The sequence below is a fragment of the Haliaeetus leucocephalus genome, unplaced genomic scaffold (genome assembly GCF_000737465.1).
Source record: "Haliaeetus leucocephalus isolate CR32 unplaced genomic scaffold, Haliaeetus_leucocephalus-4.0 Scaffold2, whole genome shotgun sequence".
Classification (NCBI taxonomy): Eukaryota; Metazoa; Chordata; class Aves; order Accipitriformes; family Accipitridae; genus Haliaeetus; species Haliaeetus leucocephalus.
In genome coordinates this window covers 14,458,880-14,481,452 of record NW_010972438.1, presented here as the reverse complement: position 1 = coordinate 14,481,452, position 22,573 = coordinate 14,458,880, and the positions used below count along the sequence as shown (strand labels likewise).

Here is a 22,573-nt window from a genome sequence, read left to right as displayed (position 1 = left end):
CTTAGGCTTAGAGATTTGAACAGGTGAAGTACCATGTTTAGAGAGCAAAACACCAGATATCTGTCATTTCCAGAATAGCATGATGCTGTACAATAAAATACTCTGATCCACTGAAAAAAATATTCTCTGTGTCACGCCCTGATACAAAGTAGATGTATCTCAATGTTCAGTACTAGTCTCTCCTTTGGAAAAGTGTAATAGCATCTTCCAGGATCACCTGAACTTGCAGAGTTTCCTCAGAATCTGTTTTATCGCACCCAAAACCAGAAGAAATTATCACCTGATAAAGCAAACTCTTGTAAGAATCATTCTTTTACAGGAACAGTGTATAGAAACTGCTGGGAGGAAAACAGAAAGTCTTGAGATTTACTCTCTAGAATCCATTCTCATGAGACACTGAGGAAAAAACCCTAGCTTATCATTAATAGACAAAGATAAAACAACAAAATCAGAAAGAAAATTCCTGAACAGAAATTATGGTTGAAGGAACTAGATTCCATTAGTCTGTTTATGAACCTTCAGATTACTGGACTCACCTCTACTACAGTTTAGAACAAAAACTGGAGGCTCTTTGCTGAGGTTGACAGAAAAAAAAAAGAAAAAAAAAAAAGGGAAACACAAACGCCACAAACTCTGAAAGCTTTCAGTGTTGTTTTGGGATCCCCCCCCTGCCAGATGTCAAACTGTATCAGGTTTATGGTCAAGCAGAGCAGGACTGAGAAATGGCAAGTCATCATGAAAATGTCTTGTACTCTAAAACCCAAGGCTTGGGGAAAGAGCAGTACTGTGCGTGATCATTGCAGTCACCAGTGATCTAGAAGCTGTATTTACTGCCTCTGAGGAAGACAAAGCATGAGGATAATGACCAAAGCTTCCTCTAGAATAAGGGGACATAAGTGTGTTGAATTAGTCCAAAAGTTATACCTATACTTGTAAAGCAAGGTTTGATATTTAGCTATATATTCATATAGGCCTTGTTCTGAGCAGTGGGGTTGCATCAGATGTCCCAGTTAACCGACATTCATCTTTGATTTTATGATCTAGTGAAGAGCTCTGTATATGTGATTTTTCCCCAAAGGTTTTTAAGTGTTTGAAATAGCCACCCATACTAAATTTCATTTGCCCATTTTTTCTGAAACAGCAGTAATAACGAGGAAAACTGAGACCAGGTAAGAGAAAGCCAATTCTGTAGCCCCTGCTACATCATGTTGGCCATTAACACTTCCTGACAGGAAATGAGACAGACATAAAGCTGAGTTTCATAATAATCCTTTTGCCAGTTCTAGATGCGCTGAATCTGAGTAGAGACACTGCCGCCTTCTCAAAAGTCTCTTGTAACTTTTATTTATGTAGGTGCAGGATTAGAGAATCCTGCAAATGCTGCTGTAATCTGAGGACATAGCTGCCCTGAGGCCATAAAACAACTGCCCAAGGAGGTTTGACTGCTGAAATTTGTCTACTGCAGGTAATCCAATGGCAAAAAAATTCCAAAATCAACAAACAAAAAAAAAACAAAACAAAACCCTAAGCTGTCTGTCTTTGGATACGGACATTGTTGTCTGAAAGTCAGATAGAACATCGGTAAAAATGGAGTTGCAAAGATAAGTAAGTCTGCAAAGAAGTACGAGAAGTAAATTAATTTCTGAGAGGACAAGTAATCAAATATTCTGTCTGGACAGGGCAGATGAAAGAAACTGGCATGTGCTAGATACAGATTCTCATGCCAAGCATAATAGCAGTGAGTACACAAATATGACTGGAAAAGGGAAAAAATGTCTAAACTTTAATGATTTGCATGGAAAAGCACTACCACTAGAAGACAGAATAAATACTTAAGGAAAAAAATTAAGCCAGTCTAAGATACCAGTTGAATTGATTGATCTTTCACATATTAACAGAAAGATTACCTCATAGTATCCCCTCAGCTGTCATAGCAAATAGTAATTTGCTACAAGAGTATACACTTATAGAGCTCTTCTCATTACAAGGTACTTTCTAACCCTACTTTTCCAATATTGACATTTCTCAAGGCCAAGGGAAACACCCTTATACTTAAATAAAAAATAAAAAAAAATTCAACAGTGTACAGTGGTTCCATGTGTTGAGGAAGAATTAAAGAAATTTCCTTCTTACTCCATGATAAAATACACACAGACACAGAGTTTTGCTTTGCATAAATGCTACACAGTATGTCGCAAGCAAACATCTGAAAATGCTGTCTAGCAACACATAGAAAAAAAGCATTCCTTTTTGAGATCTGAACCTTTTGTCCAGGTATAGAAATGTTTCATTTTTAACATTAAGCTACGGCCTTCATCATTTTTATGCTAAGTATGGTAATTAAAAGACCTGTAAGAGTACAGTATTTTAGGAAAGTCAAGACATAGCTAAATGGTAAATTTCTGTAGCTCAAATAGTATTCACAGAATCACAAAATGACTAAGTTTGGAAGGGAGATCTGGAGGCCGTCTGGTCCAACTCCCCTCTTATCCCTGCTGCTCAAGCATACCCGCAGACTGCCCAGAACTATGCCCAAACAGTTTTTTAAATATCTCTAAGGATGGAGACTCCACAAGTTCTCTGTGTAACCTGACCTGTTCCAGTGCTCAGTCACCCTCACAGTCCTGATGGCTGACAAACACTCCTGTGTTTCAGTTTGTGCCCATTGCCTCTTGTCCTGTCACTGGACACCACTGAAAGGAGCCTGGATCCATCTTCGTTATATCCTCCCTTCAGATTCATATATGTTTGTATACATTGATGAGATCCCCCCCTGAACCTTCTCCTCCCTAGGCTAAAAAGTTCCAGCTCTCTCTTTCTTCATATGAAAGATGCCCCAGTTCCTCAGCCATTTTAGTGGCTCTTCATGAGACTCTCTCCTGTGCCTCCATCTCTCTCTGATACTGGGGAGCCCAGAACTGGACATGATACTCCAGGTGTAGCCTCACCAGTACTGAATAGAGGGGAAGGATCACCTCCCTCAGCCTGCTGGCAACACCCCTCCCAATGCAGCCCAGGATACCATCAGCCTTCTCTGCTTCAAGGGCATATTGCTGGCTGATGTTCAATTTCACATCCATAGGACCCCCAGATCCTTTTCTGCAAAGCTGCCTTTCAGCCTGGTGGCCCCCAGTATATACTGCTGCATAGGTTGGTTTTTTTCCTCCCCAGGTGCAGGACTTGCACTTCTTTTTGCTGAACTGCATGAGGTTCCTGTCAGCCCATTCCTTCAGCCTGCTGAGGTCCCTCAGAACAGCAGCGCAACCCTCTGGCGTATCAGCCACTTCTCCCAGTTTTGCACCATCAGCAAACTTGCTGAAGGTACACACTGCCCCATCATCCAGACCACTAATGAACACTTTGAACAGTACTGGACCCAGTGTTGACCCCAGGAGTAGTTACTGGATAGTTACTGGACTTAGCCAGGCTAACACCAAAAAAGCTATTCCGTATTACATATGCAAAAACCCCATTAGTCTAAGAACTCACTAATGGAATAATGAAGCTTTCTGTCAATTCCAAAAAATACCGCCGAAGAATCACACTCTGTGCTTCTGTAGGACGTTTCTGTTGTACACCCTTAAAAAAAGAAATAAAATATCACAGTAAGTCTGTTACCCCAAAATATGTAAGTAGTTGTGGGATTTTCTTTAAGAATATTTACTCCAGTGTTTCTGTATTCATTTGCCATAAGCCTACACATAGCACCCCCTACCCTGAACCACAAAAGGAAAGCAATAGTGTCCAGTCCTTTTGCATAGATCCCATCCCTTCAATTGCTGATTTTTTATTTTCATGTAAAGAAATTCAAGGAAAGAGAAATTTCTATAAACAAACTTGTGCAAATCAGCTAAAGTTTGGAAGCTCTGATTCTTACACATCTCATGCATGAGATTTCTAAACCAAAGAGACTAGAGGGGGATGGCAGAAGGTGGAAAACCCAAAACAGATGAACTGATCAATCACTTCAATTATCTAAATTATTAATCTAACTTCTTGAGTTCTACCATTCATGTTGTTACAGAAACTGCTAACAAGGCAGCAGCCCTTCTTCTACAATGAGGGTGTACATCTATCCAGTTATAAATTAGGGCAAAGGAATCAGAATGCAGTTAACAGACAGAGTTCAGCCTTAAATGAAAACACCATACAACAGTACCACAAAACAGTTTCCATTAAGAAGAGACTTGCAGTATTACCTTTTGTAACTGTTTAACAATTTCTTCATCTTTGTTCAAGTATGGCTTGTAAGAGGTATAAACACCTAAAGAAAAAAAATCAGCATATAGCCAAAGGAAAAATGGGGTATGCTTTTTAAAATTAAAATACTGGTAATTTAATTCTGACGCAACTTATTACCAGGTTTGGAGTCCAAAGTTTTTAGGTTCTTCAGTTTTTTCACTTTCACCTGTTTTGGAACTTCACCTGCCAAAACATTTAAAGCCACCTTACTTGAAAATCTCCATCTCTATTACTAGATACTACAGCTGATGTGCTATACATTGCACTGATTTTTAGAAATGGATGCTTTCATTTAGAAGACTATCTAATATTGTAAGAAGCATTAGAAACACTGACAAGAATCCAAGTACATATCCAGAGACATCCAGTAAACATATGAGTAACAGCATACAGGCTTTTCACTTTTATATAAGGCTTTCCTGTTGGAAAAAAAAAAAAAAAACAAAACCACAAACCACCAAAACAAAACCAAACCAAAAAAACAGAGGAACAACCTTCTGAATCAAAGCAGCCAAAGAAAAATACTGACTATATAGCTGTGAATGACTGTTTCATTAATTTCAAATTTTATTCCATCTTCCTTTGTTCCCTTTAGGGTAAATGCTTTCAGGCACAAATCTTTAGTACCTTGGCCAAACCAAAAATTGTATACAAGAAATTAAAACAGTAGCCATGGATTAAGTGTTGTAAGAACATTAATTTAAGTCTCCTTTTCCATAGGCCAAACTAAGTTTTTTTGGTTTGTTTTTCAAATATATCCTTCTCCAGCCAGGACACCCTAAACTCCGATAACAGTCTTGCAGCCTCAGCAGAACCTTCCTCTTTAGATCTAGTTGGATGCTCGGCTTCAGAAAAGATAATAGTATAAATTGCTATTGAAACTGCAAAGTGGGGAGAAAAGAAAAAAAAAACCCCCAAAGACCAAAAAACCCCCAAAAAAAAAAAAAAAATCACAAGCCCTTTCTCTGTCCCTGTCGTGGTTTAACCCCAGCCAGCAACTAGGCACCACGCAGCTGCTCACTCACTTCGCCCCCCACCCAGTGGGATGGGGGAGAGGGCAGGGGGGAAGTAAAACTCATGGGTTGAGATAAGAACAGTTTAATAGGACAGAAAGGAAGAAAACAATAATAATGATAATAATAACAACAACAAAATGACAGTAATAATAATAATAAAAGAATTGGCATATACAGAACGAGTGAGGCACAATGCAATTGCTCGCCACTTGCTGACCAATGCCCAGTTGGGTCCCAAGCAACAATCCGCCCCACAGGTCAACTTTCCCCAGTTTATATACTGGGCATAGCATCACATGGTATGGAATATCCCTTTGGCCAGTTTGGGTCAGCTGTCCTGGCTGTGTCCCCTCCCAACTTCTTGTGCCCCACCAGCCTTCTTGCTGGCTGGGCACGAGAAGCTGAAAAATCCTTGCCTTAGTATATAAACACTACTTAGCAACAACTGAAAACATCAGTGCGTATCAACATTATTCTCATCCTAAATCCAAAACATAACACTACACCAGCTACTAGAAAGAAAATGAACTCTATCTCAGCTGAAACCAGGACAGTCCCTAAAGAAATAAAACGTAAATTTTTTTAAAGGCAGGTCAGACAGATACATCTCTGGAACTTCTGACTAAGCATTTCACATAGCTGCACCAAAACTTTAGAATTTCATACTTGAAACTATATAAAATTTGAAGGCAATCTGTGTACATGGCTTTGCAGAGGTTTAATATTTTAAATAAGATTCTGTTTTCCAAATCTTAATTACAGAGCAGCTAGCTAACTCCTCCCTACACACCCCCAAGCCCCCACAGGTATTCTGAAGCATGGACAGGTGTGATACTTTAAAGTAAAGCAAAACCTTGCCTAATTATATTGAACACAGTACGTAATCCTTAATTAATTTGGTGTATTCAGAAACTGAATGTAACTTATTCTACAAAAATGAATTTCATGGTGTATTATCCTAACTGTATGTTTATGCATTCCCACTTTCAGAACAGAATTGTGAACCTGTCACAGCAAACAGCTACATTCAGGAATTTCAAATAATAATTAGAGTACTGCAGTATTTTATTACAGGCTAGCAATTGACATGTTATCCAAAGATTAATTAAAATTCTACTCAATCATGTAAGGAAATTGCCCAACTTGAACAATTAATTACTGGAATATTGCCAGATTAGAAATATATTATCAAAATACTGTCAACAAGCAACTTTTTATATCATTGTAACATCCAAACTTAGCTTTCACATGGGTCTTTCTGTGCACCTGCTGTGACTGATTTATTACATTCTACTCATCCCAAAATTAACATCAGTAATAAATGATGTTTCTCATTTTAATACCTTATCAGTAGAAATACAAAAACAGGATTGTGTGAAAGGTAAAACATTATTACTAATGAGTATTACCATCTTTTGCATTTAATATACTAGATTTGGCAACACAAGACATACAGTACTCAAGAGCCTAATTTCACTTGACAGATTTACATCCATGAGGATTTGGTTAGTATTAAACTAAATTCATTGAACTAAATTGCATATGTTCGTAAATAAATAAGCACACAGTTAGATCTTGTCACACAGGACTATAGAAGATATTTGTACTTTACCTGGAAGTTTAATATCTCCAATTCGGATAATGTGAGGCCAATGCTGAAGTGTTTTAGCAAAAAAAGGATTCGTCACCCCTAGAATGACAGATGGTCTAGAAAAATAATGACAATGTTTAAAATATGATAGTAAGAGCTTCTGTCTTAATGCAGATAAAAGGTCAACTCTGTTAACTTAAAATTACTTTCCTCTTGTATTTGAGAGTTACATTTTAAGTTGCATGTAAGAGCACAGTACATTTATCAAAGTTTTTAAGTTTTAGAAAATAGCAAGACAGATGTATCTTGAAGTCCAAACAGTAGTAGAGAATAAAAGTGACATCATCTGCTTAGACTCTTGGCTAAATTCTGCCCATTTGCAATAATGAGAACAGGCTATTATCTGATATTTTTTTTTAATGAGCAGGAATCTGACCCTATTTGAAAGACATATTGCTACTTTTAAAGGTTTGATTATAACAAACTATCAGTACTTGAATGTGCATGTCAACATGACTGCTGTTTGCATTAGACTTCTCAGTACAGCTACTGCTCAGATGACACGATTAAGAAAAAGAGACACTTAATATCCTACTTTCCAACACTTCAGCATTCTTTGTTAAAAAGCAGTTACCACGTGATGAAGTACAAGCACATTAATAGCATTCTGCCCAAGCTCACAACCTGTCAGATTTTTCTGTCTACTCTATGCTTAGAATCTGGTTTTGAGGATGCACAGGGGCACCCTGAGAAAAAGAGGCAGTAAGAGCATCGGGCTGCTGCTACAGCATAGGCCTGCAGAATTTGGGATTTATAGCACTAATATGATGAAATACCAACGTATTTTTCAGTATAGTGGCTGCCATCCACTTTACAGCCAAATGTTAGCTAAGGAGAGAGCATAACTGCAAGCCTCATTGGAACTGCCATATTAAAAATAAGTTATCATCACTTCTTCAGATTGGTTTTAAAAATCCCAAATTTTAACACTTTCTGTACACCCTCCTTAAATTTCCTGTTCCTCAAGGCAATGTGGGGAGAAAATCAAGTAATCTTTCTTTAATTTTTATTCAATTCTTCCATCTGTATCATGATAGCAATTGGGCATCAATTTCTATGTTAACCTACAAACATTTCTGACTTTCATTCCTCCCTCCACTTGCTAATTATAACTAATATATATGTAAACATATAAAAACTCCTTAGGCATTCACAGATAGGACCAAAATCTGATCATACAGCTCTGTAGCTTAGTATAATGTTTGGGCTACGGAAATAGCAAGTTTAACCTCTCCATTCCATCTCAGAATGAGCAGCACCAAATTGTATCAGTTTCTCAGAAGTCTTTTCTTGCTTGTCACTGACTCAACCTTCACCAGAAAAATCATTTCTTCTGAGTCCTACTGCTGTTCAAGTACGATCACCTGGAAACATTTTTTTCCAGATATATTTTTCCCCAACTCATTTGAATTCGGTTTCATTATTTTTTGCTGTTTTCATAATCCTGTTAAACTAATTTGCATTATTGATTTAAATTCATTGGGATCTGCAAACGTCATTCATGATTTTTCAGTATTATACATGATTTGCAATCTCTCTTCCAAAACTATAAAGACCAGTGTCCATAAAAAGTCTCAACAGATTCCTTCGTTGTCCTCTGAAAAATCAATTTATGATGTTTTCTCTTACGTTCTTTGCATGGTCATGTCACAGGAATCAACATAAGAAGCAAACTGAGGCTCCAAAGAACCCCAGCAATGGCCATTCTCCACCTCCCTGTGAATGGATTAAGTCTAACCTAACAACTAATATTCTCTTGCCTATTTTGTGGGAACCAAAAAGCAAGTTTCACACAGAATTGGTTTGGACCAATGTACACACACACACACACACACACACACACACACAAATAATTCCTCTCCAGGTCAAGGTAAACTGGTAGCAAACCATGAGGAGTGTTGTTTCACTGCTACTGGTGATACAATAGCAAGACTTGTTAAGCTACCTGGTCACTTTTAGGAGCCTTAATCCATCACATTTACCAGAATCAATTCTGATATTAAACCACTATAGTAATTTCTGAAAAGGCACAATAAATCAAAACATCAAAATGAAAAAACAGCCCCTTGCTCCCCTCTCACTAACGGTAATAAAATACACAGAATCTGCATCATCTGGATTCTTCCCCTTCTTAGAGCCACTGCTTTAAAAGCCTGTTTCCAACCTTTCCAATTTTTTTGTTTTCCGTAAGAGAGACAGAGCAATTCTAGCTCTATTTCAAATACTAACATACGTACTGAACAACCTTTCTGTTTTGCTACAGAGGAGCAGATGCAATTTTTAAACATGGGTTACTAAAGTTTAACCAAATTCTTCCTGGAATTATTTTTAGAAACTAAATTACATACTGCATAACCACTCCCATGGAATACAATCTGAAACATAGTGCCTCCGTTTGTATGTTTTTCCACTGCTGTATCTCTGGCAATACTTTCATTGAGAGGAAAAATACAGTAAAAAAACAACGAAACAAAAAACCCAAACACAATAACCACTGCCTGTTCAGACATTAGAAAAAAAATTATTTATAAAAAGATCAGTGAATCTAAACACATGCACTCCATTCCCAAATCAAGTTGCATTTATATAACATACAATAAGAAATATTGGAGGTGTATGCTCTCAAAATAAGAGTAGGATTAAAAAAAAAAAAAGGGGGAAAAGTGTGTCCTTAAAGCAGTTTCAAACAGAATTGTTTTTGTAAACTTACGCTCTTAAAAAAGAAATCTTAATTCTGAATTATTTACAACATTTTTCTAACATGTTTAATTAAGAGATATTTACTTTTATAAATTATTCACTCAACTAGGACACCCACTGGGTTAACTTTATGAAAGAGCTGTACAGATGTTACTAAACAAAGTGACTTCTAGAATGCAATTGCTCAAAAATAAAAACAAATACAGAACAATTTCCCAAGAAGCTACTACAGAGCTGGTGTTGCATACACAAACCCTTACGGAAAAGCAAAACTCTTCTTGCTCTCATATTTGCAGTTTTCCTTATTCTGTACACAAGTATCCTATGAAGCTCAAATGTAGTTTAATTATGACGCTGCTTCATAACTGCTTTATCCTATCTAACTGGAGTGAAAACTTAAAACAGCTAATTAATGCACTCTGCAAGATAAATCTTATAAATAAAGGGTCTAAATGTAATTCTCTAATGATAGAAATTCAGAATAGTTAAGCAGTATCTTAAAACATCTTTATGGTTACGAGTGGCTTTGAGGAACACCTTCACTACAAAGTTTGATTTACTTACGGGGCTTGTGTGCGAGTTGTATATTCTTTGAATTCACTGTCATGTATGGTAAAGTATGGCCTGAAATCACTGCAGTACTTTAATGGTGAAATACAGCTGCAAGGTAGAAAGAGGATAAGCGTGTTGTATGTATACAGTGCAAAATTTCATGAAAGAAACAAGCAAATCTAAAATTTGTAATGCTTTGTTATATTCAGATCAAATGAACTTGCACTCAGCTACAATCTACAATGACTCGCTCAATCATTAGTTACCTAACAAGTGCCAACACGGTTTCTGAAGATTCTGATGGTGATGGTGCCATCACGACAAGTGGTTCTCCTAGTAGTACTAGTTCCCAAAGCATCTGAATGTGAAAGAACACTGGACAGAAACACCTAAAACCAGACAGAGGTATTTTAATACACTTAACATAACCAGAAGAAATATGTATTTGAATAAGAACTGGATAAAAAGGAAGTTTGCAGTAGTATTTAGTAGTCATTTGAAACATATAAAATACTCTTGTAAAATGGAACACTTAATGACCTTGCTTATTTATTGCAGTTTCAGCCTGCATGTTGTTTGAATTGGTTTTTAGCCAGCTTTACAGAAAAAGAATATTAAAACCAATACTGATAAATGCTAGCTTACAAGCTATGAGATATGTGTTATGGAACCATCATAAATCTTTGACTTGTGGGAATTCACAACTAGAAATAAATCAGTCCAAACTCCTACCTGAAAAGATCTACTTCATGAACAGTTGGTAAAGCCATGGAGATCTGAGCATCTGCCTAAAAGACATCACAATGCTTGGTTTTTAGTCATTGGAATACCTAGGTATTAAATTAAATAGTTTCCCTTAAACGCTTACAGACAGTAGATGGTATATACCCTAATCACCACTACTGTACTACTGCAGTATGTACTACATTATCTCCACAAGTAATTATTTTTGTGTGCTAAAAGCAAGATTTTCCCCAACACACACACCACTTATAGGCATGCAACTTTCAGTCCAGAAAGGAGATAACATACTGAAGCTGTTTTAGAAAACAGTCATACAACACTTGGAGGCACAGGCAGATCTTTTTTACATCCATCTTCTAAAGCTAAAGATTTTAAATTCAGTTTTCATCCTCAAAAAAACCCTAGTTTAGTATAGTTTCACCCATTAGAAGGATGTGCACGTTCAGTAATTTTGTCAGCCAAATATCCTCTTCCAGGAGCCAGACATCCCTCTTCTAAAGTACTTGGGGTAACTGGGTTAGAATACCTTTCCTGTGAAGAATCCAGCTCTAGACTCCTCCACTCAAAGTTTTAAAGACTGGGGATTTCGTTATTATCAAAGTATATAAGGATTTGCTACCAATCGTTTATGGACAAGTTTAAAGTAAAATAATGAATGCAGATATTTAGTTTTGCCTTGGGGTTATATACAATAGAAGTAACTAATCTCTACCTGGTGCATATTCTGTACTATTGGTGTTGTTCCAGGCTTGTCACGATATGTTGGAATCCGCAACTTTGGAAAAAAAAAAAGAAAGATTATTTTTTCCTTGTATCGAATTCAGCAGAGACTTAAAATACTGACTTACAGACAAGATGTATCATTTAAAGAGGATGTACTACAGTACAATGCTTAATTTACTCTACACGACATCCACATAACAATGAATACATAGTTGAAGACTATAGATCATTGCTACAGGAATCAATATGCAATACTATGTAGTACTACATTGCAAATTGAGTATTAGGATATGAAAATTATACTTCAGTTAAAAAAGACTATTGATAACATTAGTCACAACTATTAAAATAATTTCAATAAAAATACATTTAAATGTTGGAGAGAATGATCAGAAATAAGGTTATGGGGTTTTAAGGTGGTACAGAATTACTTTTATAAAAAAAATCCTCTCCTAAAACATCAGACATCCCAGTGGGTATGAGGCAGAATCCAAATAGACTGAACAACAGAAATATCATTTTTCTGATCTCAGTCTGCATCTGTAAGTCTTGAGTGCTACAAATTTAATCATACTAGAAGCTGGTGCACGCAAATAGATGTAATTTATACACAACAATTAAAACTGACTGCCCAAGCAGTGTAAAAAACCAGGGACAGTATCACTGAAGATGGTAATTATGGCTCTACTCCGTTTAGGAACACAATTTGAACTCTCATGGATAAGAATTACTGATGAGATAAATGCAGGCAATACCCAAACAAGACATATCTGACACTCATCATTATCATCGAGCATCCAGAACACTGCTTTATTAAATTTGTGCTTTCAGAACAGCTTCAGAAACTTCCCTTCCTCTCCCTGGTGATGTACATGCGTCTAGCCATAAACTTGAGAGTATCTGCTAAGAACGTACTTCCGACTGTAACCTCTGGATCCATCAAATGCATTTAATTGCATTTCATAGGAAGATGCTATGGCTCCCAGAGGCTCAGTTCTTAGCCACCATTTAACCTCCACAGTTCCTCCCCATGCACTAGATACAACTTCTTTAATAGCTTTCTTCAGACGTATTTCACTTTCATTGAAAATTATCAACAGACCAAGAAATTAATTTCTGATGTGTGGGCCAAAAAAGATTTTTACTTGTCAAACTTCAGGAACAAGAATTATTTTCATCAATATATTTAAATTGCTTAACTGGAACTTAATTCTCAGTATTTTGAAGTCTTACTTAATGTTTGATTTGACAAATATAATTAGCATTAAAGTCTCCTGGAATCCATATTCCAGAAGGATAATACAGACACTGCAATTAGTAGCTGTATTGAAACATGGCTTTTTAACATCTACAAAAATTACATGTTATCTTATGCACCATAAAAGATCCTTCCCTCCATTACAAGGAATGTAATCAAGATCTCCCAGAACTTAACTCTGAGGGGAGTATACATCTATTCCTGTTCTGAAGTATGAGACACTGAAAACAAGGCAGAATACAGTGAGCACCTATACAGTAAACAGAGGGGAAAACATGCTCAGAGAAAAATAAGCGCAGGAGTATTTACCTTCATTATAATACCCATAATAGGCAAATGCAGTATTTTCCCTGGAATTGGTGGTGGCCAACGATCAACATCGCTACAAACTTGAAAAAAAAAGTATAATTTATAACTAGTTTATATACACTATAACCCATGACATTGTAGTCATCTTTGTGCACACTGTAATTTTTAAATTAGTGCTGACAGCCCACAACAGTTCTACTTATCTCTTAATCACTCTAACTCCAAAGAAGTTTTACAGCCTTTTTGACATTCTTAATGTATTATTTTGTTAGAACTATAAAGTTTTTATTTCAAGAAAACAGTATCCTCTTGTCTTACATTTTTTGTAGCAACTAGACTTGCAATTAGTTGAAAAAGTATTGCATGAGAAACATGAAAGTACATACTAAGAAACTTTGAAAAGAACACCCATTTATGTACATTTGCTATGGTAGAACAGATGAACACAAGCAGTTAAGGAAAAAGCTAGCTTTCTAGCTTGGCTAGAAAGTTTTTCAGCATTTTGTTGTAAAAAATTATGAATATCATTACTAATTCTAGTAGTTTCTGCAGAGCTTATTTTGTTCATAATACAACCTGTCAAAAAAACCCTGTTTATCTACAGGTGATTAAAAAATACAATTCCTTCATCAAGAATGGTTTCCACAAATTGCTGCTCAGTGAAAGCACAAAGACATGAGTTATATAGGGCAGACACAGTACAAAGAACACAGCATTTATAGGTAAAGAGCAAATAACTTTCCCATTTGGCCCCCTCTGGCTCTTAAAGTTCTACAGCAAGGCTGAGGCACCTGTTATCGATGCTGCTGTTGCTTTTTCCCTTTGGTCAAAAAAAAACCCCAAACCAAAACCAACCCCCCCCCAAACAAGAAACCCCCACACAAGATGACATCTGTACGGGCTGCTTAACAGAAGTTGTCAGAATGCCCAAGAGGACTAAATTTGTGAAGAGTGCAAACTAAGGATTGCTATCAGGTACTTCTGCTGAACAGCAGGTCCTGAAACATACAACAAAACCCTAGGTGTTTTATTAGGGGGGAGCTTCAGCTTTCCCATGGAGAATCCAAAATCAGATTAGCTCTGTCCACTGATCTAGAAATCAGCCAGTCTGCTAGTTTCAACCCTCTAGCCTGCAAGAAGACAGAAACACAAACTAGAATGTGACAGCGGTGTTTGTTATTTCTCCAAAAGAAGTATGTGATATTATAAGAGCTCTTCCAGAACAACATAATAGTACCAGTACCTGCTTCCAGGAAAGCTTCACTTTTTTCAAAATATTCTGGTGCTATTTGCTTAAGCATGGTGCGAAAAAGATGGACATAAGGTAGCTTGCTGATGAGGACCAGTGACTAGAATAGACAGTAACAAAACAAAAAATAATTTTAAGTTAACCCTTGCCCTCCGTTCTATTGCAGTTCTACTGGTTATCCTCAGAGAGCATCAAGTGTGATTTTTCTCATACCTGCAAGCCAACCACACATCTGACTACAGGCAACTGCAAACAAACAACTCCTGAAAGTTCCCAACTGTTTGTTTTTAAACACACCAAAAAATTTCTGTTCTGACAGTGCAGCTGGAACATAGCATAGCTGATGTAAAATTAGAACAATTTACTATAAATCAACAACGAATTTAGTTAAGAGAGCAAGATATTCTTCCTGCTCCTCTGAGGTCACTGAAAAATAATTGATTTCCAAATTAGCATTTTCCTAAAAGAATTGAAATTACCTTCTGGAAATAGCCTCTTTTTAATGATTTGTCTCGAACTTGTCTGAAATATACATAGCCGTAGTAATATGCTGGATCTTTCTGCAAAAGATAGGAAAGAATTCAATACAACCACCTGATACTGTCCTTTTTGAAGCATTCAATATGCATTTTAAAAGCTTATTTCTCTGGAAGCTCCAAAGATCATTAGATACAATAAATTAGAAGGATTACTCTATTTATTGGCAGGGTTTTTTTTTAATAAGTACTTCAAAGAGAAAACACCACTGTTTGAAAACAGCTGTGCTTTCTGGCTTTACTATTTTTATATCTATATTCTCCTGACGCACTATGAAAGCAAAAATAGAATTAATTTCCTGAGGAATAAATCAACACTCATAATTTTGCAAAGTAGCACTAAAAAGATTTTAGCAGTTAAAAACCTTAAAGCCCTGACTTGAAAAGATAAAAACTAGTCTTTCAATCTCTTAGTTTTATAAAAGATTCTTGGAATATTAAAGGAAGCATGCTTTTGCATTTCAAAGACAGAGCATCAGCTTCATTCTTCCTACAAACAGGAATTCAAGTATTTGCCACATAAACAGATCTAAACTGAGTCTGGGAATCAGACTCCCACTAGCATAGTTAAAGGCCTCAATATTCCCTAAGGACATGCTAAGAACACCTTTTTGGCCACTACCTCTTTTAGGTAACTGCTCCATCTTCAAAAAAGGAAGGGTAGAAACAGAGAGAGACATCTCAACTTTTTTTTTTTTTTTTTAAAGTTATAAAGCACTTCAGATTTTCAAAAAGGTAATCGTTTTTACAATTTCATCTACAGGTTTCCAGTCAGTAACAAAATAGGTCTGGTCTTCAAAGTAATTTCTTGCAGTCCAAAACACATACATAGTAATAAAATTTAAAGAATAGTTAACGTAATTATTATTACTTAATAATTATGATAATTACATGCTACAAAAAACATTTGCTGAGCTTTGTCTTTCAGGACATCCATTTCAGAGATTTTGTTTTTCAAACATTAAATCTAAGCGTAAAGACCCATAAATTAACATTACCCAAAAGAAATTAACTTCATTTTTTCTTATTTCCAACCTTTAAGTAAACTGGTAGATCTCTATCCAACTGGTCCAGAAAACAACAAAATGAGACTTTCCTTCCAGTAGACCGTCGAAATCTAAAACAAAACTGTGTGTCCCCAAGACAACCTACATAGGGGGAAGAGATAAACAACAAATAGACAGTACTCTGAGTTTGAGCCTTGTTTAACATGAGGACTTGATTACAGCCAAAGAGGTATAATAGTTTTGGTTCATTTATCTTGCACTGCTACAATGCTCTGCCATTGCGACCATTTACATATTTATATTTTTACAAGTGAATGATTTGGCATCTTTGGCAATGATAAATACCCTACATTCAACAAGAAAAAAAAAGTCACTTGGCCTCACAGTGAGTTTATTAGACTGTCATGTCCTTAAACAGCTCTACTAATGGCTGTCTTCCTACTGTTATTCCACATTTTATTGGTCTGCCTGTATAGTTCTGATCATCTTAACCACATGTCGTTTCTCTGTTGAATGACGGCACTTAGCCTTTTTTTGACACCAAACAGTTCATACGTTAAGTCACACCATAAGAGTGTATTATGCTGATCTCTTATAACTCCATGTGCAGGCCTAGGACCCAGTATTTTTGAAAGTCGCAAAACTAACTGCAGAAAACTCAGTGAAACCGAGTCCTACTTCCCAGTAATACTCCCAAGGAGTGAAGTTTCCCTTAATTTCTGTCAAAATTACTTTCTGAAAGAGAAATGTAACTAAGTATATTGACTATTTACAGTCTGAAAATAAATTTGGGCTGAATTTGTATCAGATATCAAAGAAACTTTCTCCAGGTGGAACATGAGAACTACAGTATCAGAACTTGTATCACTGATACTGTCATGGCTGTGTTCTCACCATTACAAATGTTGTCTGCTGTTAAAAGAGAAGCTCCAAAAAAACTTCAGTTCAAGTAGAAGCTATATAAGCTGAACAGAACGTGCTGTTCATGGGAATAGTCATACGGGGGACTGCTAGAATCTTCAGAACACTCAGGTATTTTACTCATTCTAGCAAACCTGTAAAAAAAGTCCCTCTGGAATGCAGTGTTATTAACATGAACACCATCAATTGAAAGACAACCTCCTGAGCGTTGCCAACCTGTGGTAAGCAGACTATCTTCCCCGCAACCATGTAAACGTTCATGTAAGTGACTATAAAAACTAATCTACTGTTAAACTTGTAGCTACTATTATAGCAGTAAGTCCTGGCAAAGGACACTTGCTTCTCCACACTGAATCTAACTTCTTCATTAGTGCTTTGCTCCTACACCTTTTGGGCATAATTTGCATAAGACCTCCAGGAAAAAAAAAATCATTAAGTCACTACTGGTCATCCGAACTCTCCACAGCTGTCCTGTCTTACATCAGCCAGCGCTAATTGACTAAACAGTAACGCAGAACTCTCCAGATAACTATTCTTCAGACTTAGAAGGTCAATTTCATCTTCTTCTCTTTCAGTCACATACATACTGCTTCAGCAACCACAGACAGCCCAAACCCTCAGTCAAATTCGCTGGCTGTGCAACTGGCAGTGTGGATTAGTACTGGCATGTTCAGAGCATTCAGGTCTGAGTCTTATGAACCCCGTGAAGTTGCAGCAGGAAACCCACAACACGCCAAAACAAAACCAAAAGTAGCAAAACACTGTATGGTGTGATAACCATCCAATTCAAACAGGTAACTAAAGCAAGTACTTAGCAATATGGCTCCAATCATAACAAGAAAAAAACACAGCACATGCCAATAACACAGCACTAAACATCTGCTCCAAATTTTCATCGCTAGTTCCCTTTACACCACCCCCCCCCAAAAAGCTATTATAAAAAGCTATACACAGAAGAGCTAGAAGTAAATTACCCTTAATCATTAAGATGTTGCAGTATCATTCATAATATGATGGCTTTTTATTTAACAAGCTCTTCTGGTATGTAGAATTTAAAAAGATTGGTAAATGTCTATTCTTTCTTCAACTGTCCATGCAGAAGAGGCAAAAGCATTATTTTAAAGATAACTGCACTATGAAACTTAGCTTAAAAACACAAAAAGTGTCATGATCTAGTACCTGATTAAATCAATTTTTTCCCCTAAATTCATAGCCATTACAAGTCCTAGAATGATATGTTTGTAGTTGTAAAAGCAAAAACAAAAAGTTGAATTCATCTTTTGAGCCATGAAAACCTAAGAAAGACTGACCTCAAATTTAGCTGCAAGCTAGTAACTTTCTTCATTGCTATATTACACAAAGCTTTTCTTTTTATGTTACAGCCTACAGTGAAAAAATAAATCATAACAGAAAGCATACACTCCCAGCTAATTTCGAGAACACAGGTTTTAGGCAGGTAAACCCTCTACATAATTTGAAACTTCAGCCTTCCAAGAACGATCAAGAACCTACAGGTTCTTAACAGGGACTTATAAAAAGCAAAAATGTGGGAATTTTTTTCCTGCTGAAAGTAAACCGTCCTTACATATACCTATTCTGCCTAAAATAGTTTTGCTACCACTCTTATTTGAAAAAAACCAAACAACCACCAAAACCAACCCCCCCAAATTTAAAAAAAAATCAGCCTTTGTTCCTGATGCATTATTTTGTACCTTCAATACACCTTTTGAAGGTTGGACAGATTTATAACCATTAACAATGAGAGTAATAAGAAGATACAGTTAGCTCATCTTCTCTTTCAAGCTCTTCCTCTATTTACACACAAGATATCAAGAACAGAGAAAAAACCTTCATTTTAATTACATTAAGACAAAGGGGGAAAATTAGCCAAGATATTTTGTAAAATTACGTAAGAGAGCTCACGCACATTAAAAGCACACAACTGCCATCACCCCATATCAGAATTGTTATGCTGCAGAGCAACCAAAAGCAGAGAGCAAAAGCAGTTATAGGGACAAGTCTGTTACTACAGGTTTTGACTTTTGTAAAGAAATAAATGTGAACGGAAGCATCTGTACTTCTGCCATATCTTTTTGCAGGTGGTCCAAGTCATCAGCCACATGCCTCCACTTTCTCTTTGGCAGCAGAACAGTAGAAGTTTAGATTAAAGAAGAATTTAGCAAGCAGGACCACACACAGCAACAGAAGCATCAGGAATAGAGAAGATATAGGATAGGCTAGGTTTTCCCTTCACAACTGTTCTTTCCAAATGCTTTTGAATTTAAAAGTCAGTTTTGCTGCTATGAATTTAGAAAATACACATTGACTCCTTTATGAGAAGAGGGTTCCATATCCCTTCCATTTGCTTTATTAAACCCTTCAAATTATGTGCCTACACTCTCCTCTACAGTGCCAATATCATTATTTTGTTTAAAAGCCAAATTAAGATGTTCATTCTTTACTTGCAAAGTACTCTGAAATGTCTGCATGTCTGTCATCTGGACATTCACATGCCTGATATTTCACTTGCATAAAATAACAAAGAATTCTCAGACCTTACTGCAATACAGGTGATTACAGTTTTATATTTAACCTTATTTGCAACTTTGCCATATTGTAATATTAAGATATTCATATAAGTATTTAATCTAAAAGCATTAATATATACTGTCAAATTCTATCTTTTTTAAGACAGCTTAGTCCAACAGCAGATGACTACAAAGTGAAGGAAGCACTTACCTGAATTAGAATCTGGAAAAGACAAATAGCAAATATTGGTTTTCTAAAGGGTGGGGAAAAGAAAAGAGCACCATTATATTTCCTGAAATTACTAAAGTAAAACCAAATGATACATTTATACAGCAACCATGACTCACCTCTTTATCTGTGAGTTTTGAATGTAGAGGATATATTACCTACAGGAAAAAAGTATTATTTTACTTGAAAATAAACTGGGTATAATCAGTAAGCTTCTATTAAATATTTTTATGATACAACTCTCGAACACCTGCCTAGCCTCAGGCTATTTTCAATAGTAAGCTACTAATATTATGTCTCTGTTCTTACTTTTCATATGCTTTTAAGCTAACTTGATCACCCATCTTTACAAGGTATTTTGGATGCCAGTTGGAGACCATATTACTTGAGATTTTTGGTGCAACAAGACTCAAAAGAGAGCAACATCACACCCTTTAGATTTAACTTTTACATACAAAATTCAGTAGAAAATTCCACAGAAAGCCAAGAACACATTAGCGTCCAAAATCTGCTGCAATGAATGGTTAGGTGGGAGTAATCAAAATTCAGTCACAAAACACCTTCTACGTTAATACTAACTCTTGGAGGATGAAAATTGACCCCAAATGAGAGCTGGGAACCGAGAAAGCTTGAGGAATACACTCAAAAAGCCACAGCTTTTGTACAGACAGAAAAAAAGTAAATTTATTTAATATGTTTTTACAGTGCAGAAATCAAAAACGATGCAATACAATGTAAGATAAGGAAGCACTCTAAAAAAAAAACCTGGATGTACAAAATCAGTGATTATGCAAGTAAGCGGAAAAGAACATAGAGAAAAGAGAACAAACCTGAGATACTTAAATTTCAGCTAAAAACTTCCTCAAAAAAAACCCCCAAAACTACTGAAATGGGTGGCTAGCAAAGAAAATTCAATATAAATTCAAAGATTATGTTCCAAAGAAGGTTTCAGGGCTTCCGCAGGTGGGAACTTACTCTAAGAACTGAAGTTCAATGCAAGAACACTAACGTAGTCTAGAGTCCTCATATTACCATGCTGCTAACATCCAGCTATCTAATTTAACCTTGTTTGACAAAACGTAAATAAATGTATCTCCTAATAATACAACACTATCCTACTCTATAGAAAACAACAAATATATCCACTGGCTGGTCTCTGACTAAGCAGGCTCTCTGTCCCCTGGCCATAAAGTCTCCAATTCATTTATTTTTCCCTCAGTCTTCTATCCAATGACATCCAGCCATACAACATACTGTCAGTTTCACCAAAACTAAAAGTAGACATGAGTGGAATACCTGCATACTGCATTTAGTAAACCTACCACCAACTTTTTTAAATCTCTTAACTTTTTCCTATGCTATCTTATGCTAAGCAATACACTCAAATGTAACTCTTTCAGCAGCTGATTTATGCTGAAATGATCTGCATCTAGTCAGATGACTGGAGTACAGACCAGACTTGAAAATACTCCTTTTCCTCACTAGCTGGTGTATCTTCCCAGAATTCCAATTGAAACTAAAAGCTAGTTACTCTTCCTGCAGCAACATGACTGAAAAATCTCAAGCCTTAGTTACGTAGACATTTTAAGCTTCATTTTATGCACCCATTCAACTAAAATTAATGGGAGTGTTAACAGAATTGTTTGCAGACAGGACAGAGCCTATTCTGTGCTTCCCTCAGACACCGAGCACATTATCTGCTTAAGTCACAGGTTATAAAGAAACGCTCATCTTTGTTGCTAAGAACACCTTATAACATCAAGTGAATATAATTTAGATAATTAGCACAGTATCCTGTTTTTTATTTGCATTCCTCTTACAGCCAACAATGCACATCACTTATGTATTTTAAATACTGTAACAGCTAGCTTGGTTGAATTTTAGGTCAGTCTGCCGTACAGTTATGCTAGCACCACTTTAACAAAAAAAACAAAAAAAAAAAGAAAAAGACAATACATTTTTCCCTGTACACCGTTTGCTGCACAGTCATAGGGTGAACATGGTGAAACACGATGTGAAACTGATCCAAATGATAATTCTTCTTTCCAGTTTATTTTTCAGCCCAGCCAGTTCCCTAATGCAGTTTCATACGCAATTTCATAGATGTCTGCCTGTTGCACAAAACGGCAAAGAGCAGCAGGGAGTTAAAAAAACCCTGCCGCTCGTGGCAGCGTCACTAACGCATCGCTGCCGCAGTTTGACATTCATTTAATGGTGCAAGGAAAACGCTCCAAACGTTTAAGGAATGTGTTTGCATACCTCAGCGATCTGGAGAAAACTATTAATTGTGAAGACTACTCGCACTGACGTTATTATTGCACTCTTTCGAAAACTTGAACATGTAGATGTCATGGAAATCAGTGCCACCCGCATGTAAAGCGAGCCGACGATGTATTTAACGCAAATCTTGGCACGAGAGGATAAACCGTTCTCAACGGCTCGCTGATGTGACAACCGGCAGAACGAAAACAGCTCCCTGAGAACCACGAAACTCACCTCACGCTCCGCGAGAGCTGTGTTGCCACCCAAGACTCCCTCCCGCTCTCTCCGCACGCTCTGCCAGAGCCGGCCGGAGCTCGCTCCCTCCCCTCAGTCGCCCTTTGGGGATTTTGCACAACCGCACTTCTCTCCCAACGCCGCCGGGCTTCCCCCGCCGCTGTGCAACACCGGCACCAGAGGAAGCGCCCGATTCCGGCGGGGCCCTGCCGCAGAGCCGCCCGCCCCCGCAGGGAACGGAGCCCACAAGCCCACCGGCCACCGCGCTCCCGCCGCCTCACGTACCTCCACGGCCTGGCCCAGCTCCAGGTCGAAGCCCACCACGCACACGCAGTGCAGCCAGGCCGAGAAACGGTCCCAGGGCAGCAGCGACAGGCACCGGCCCGGGCCATCCGGCTCCGCCGGCGACGCC

The 22,573-nt window shown here is 37.2% G+C and overlaps 1 protein-coding gene across 6 annotated transcripts in view; it reads right to left on the bottom strand.

The window, feature by feature from the left end:
- DENND6A (DENN/MADD domain containing 6A) overlaps window positions 1-22,573 on the bottom strand; it is a 35,931-nt gene that overhangs the window by 5,676 nt on the left and 7,682 nt on the right. For 5 of the 6 annotated variants that reach the window (XR_774662.1, XR_774663.1, XM_010572462.1 and 2 more), the window contains exons 3-16: window positions 19,785-19,823; window positions 19,648-19,690; window positions 16,016-16,128; window positions 14,924-15,004; window positions 14,439-14,544; window positions 13,196-13,275; window positions 11,618-11,680; window positions 10,894-10,949; window positions 10,428-10,550; window positions 10,174-10,269; window positions 6,871-6,965; window positions 4,360-4,425; window positions 4,200-4,264; window positions 3,490-3,579 (exon numbers count right to left, since the gene is read on the bottom strand). Coding sequence is in view for 4 of the 6 variants with exons in the window: in XM_010572462.1 (XP_010570764.1) it covers window positions 3,490-3,579; window positions 4,200-4,264; window positions 4,360-4,425; window positions 6,871-6,965; window positions 10,174-10,269; window positions 10,428-10,550; window positions 10,894-10,949; window positions 11,618-11,680; window positions 13,196-13,275; window positions 14,439-14,544; window positions 14,924-15,004; window positions 16,016-16,128; window positions 19,648-19,690; window positions 19,785-19,823 (1,116 nt within the window). In the remaining 2 variants the exon portion in view is untranslated. The remainder of the gene's footprint in view (window positions 1-3,489; window positions 3,580-4,199; window positions 4,265-4,359; window positions 4,426-6,870; window positions 6,966-10,173; window positions 10,270-10,427; window positions 10,551-10,893; window positions 10,950-11,617; window positions 11,681-13,195; window positions 13,276-14,438; window positions 14,545-14,923; window positions 15,005-16,015; window positions 16,129-19,647; window positions 19,691-19,784; window positions 19,824-22,573) is intronic. The other variant, XM_010572479.1, reaches the window with a different exon arrangement.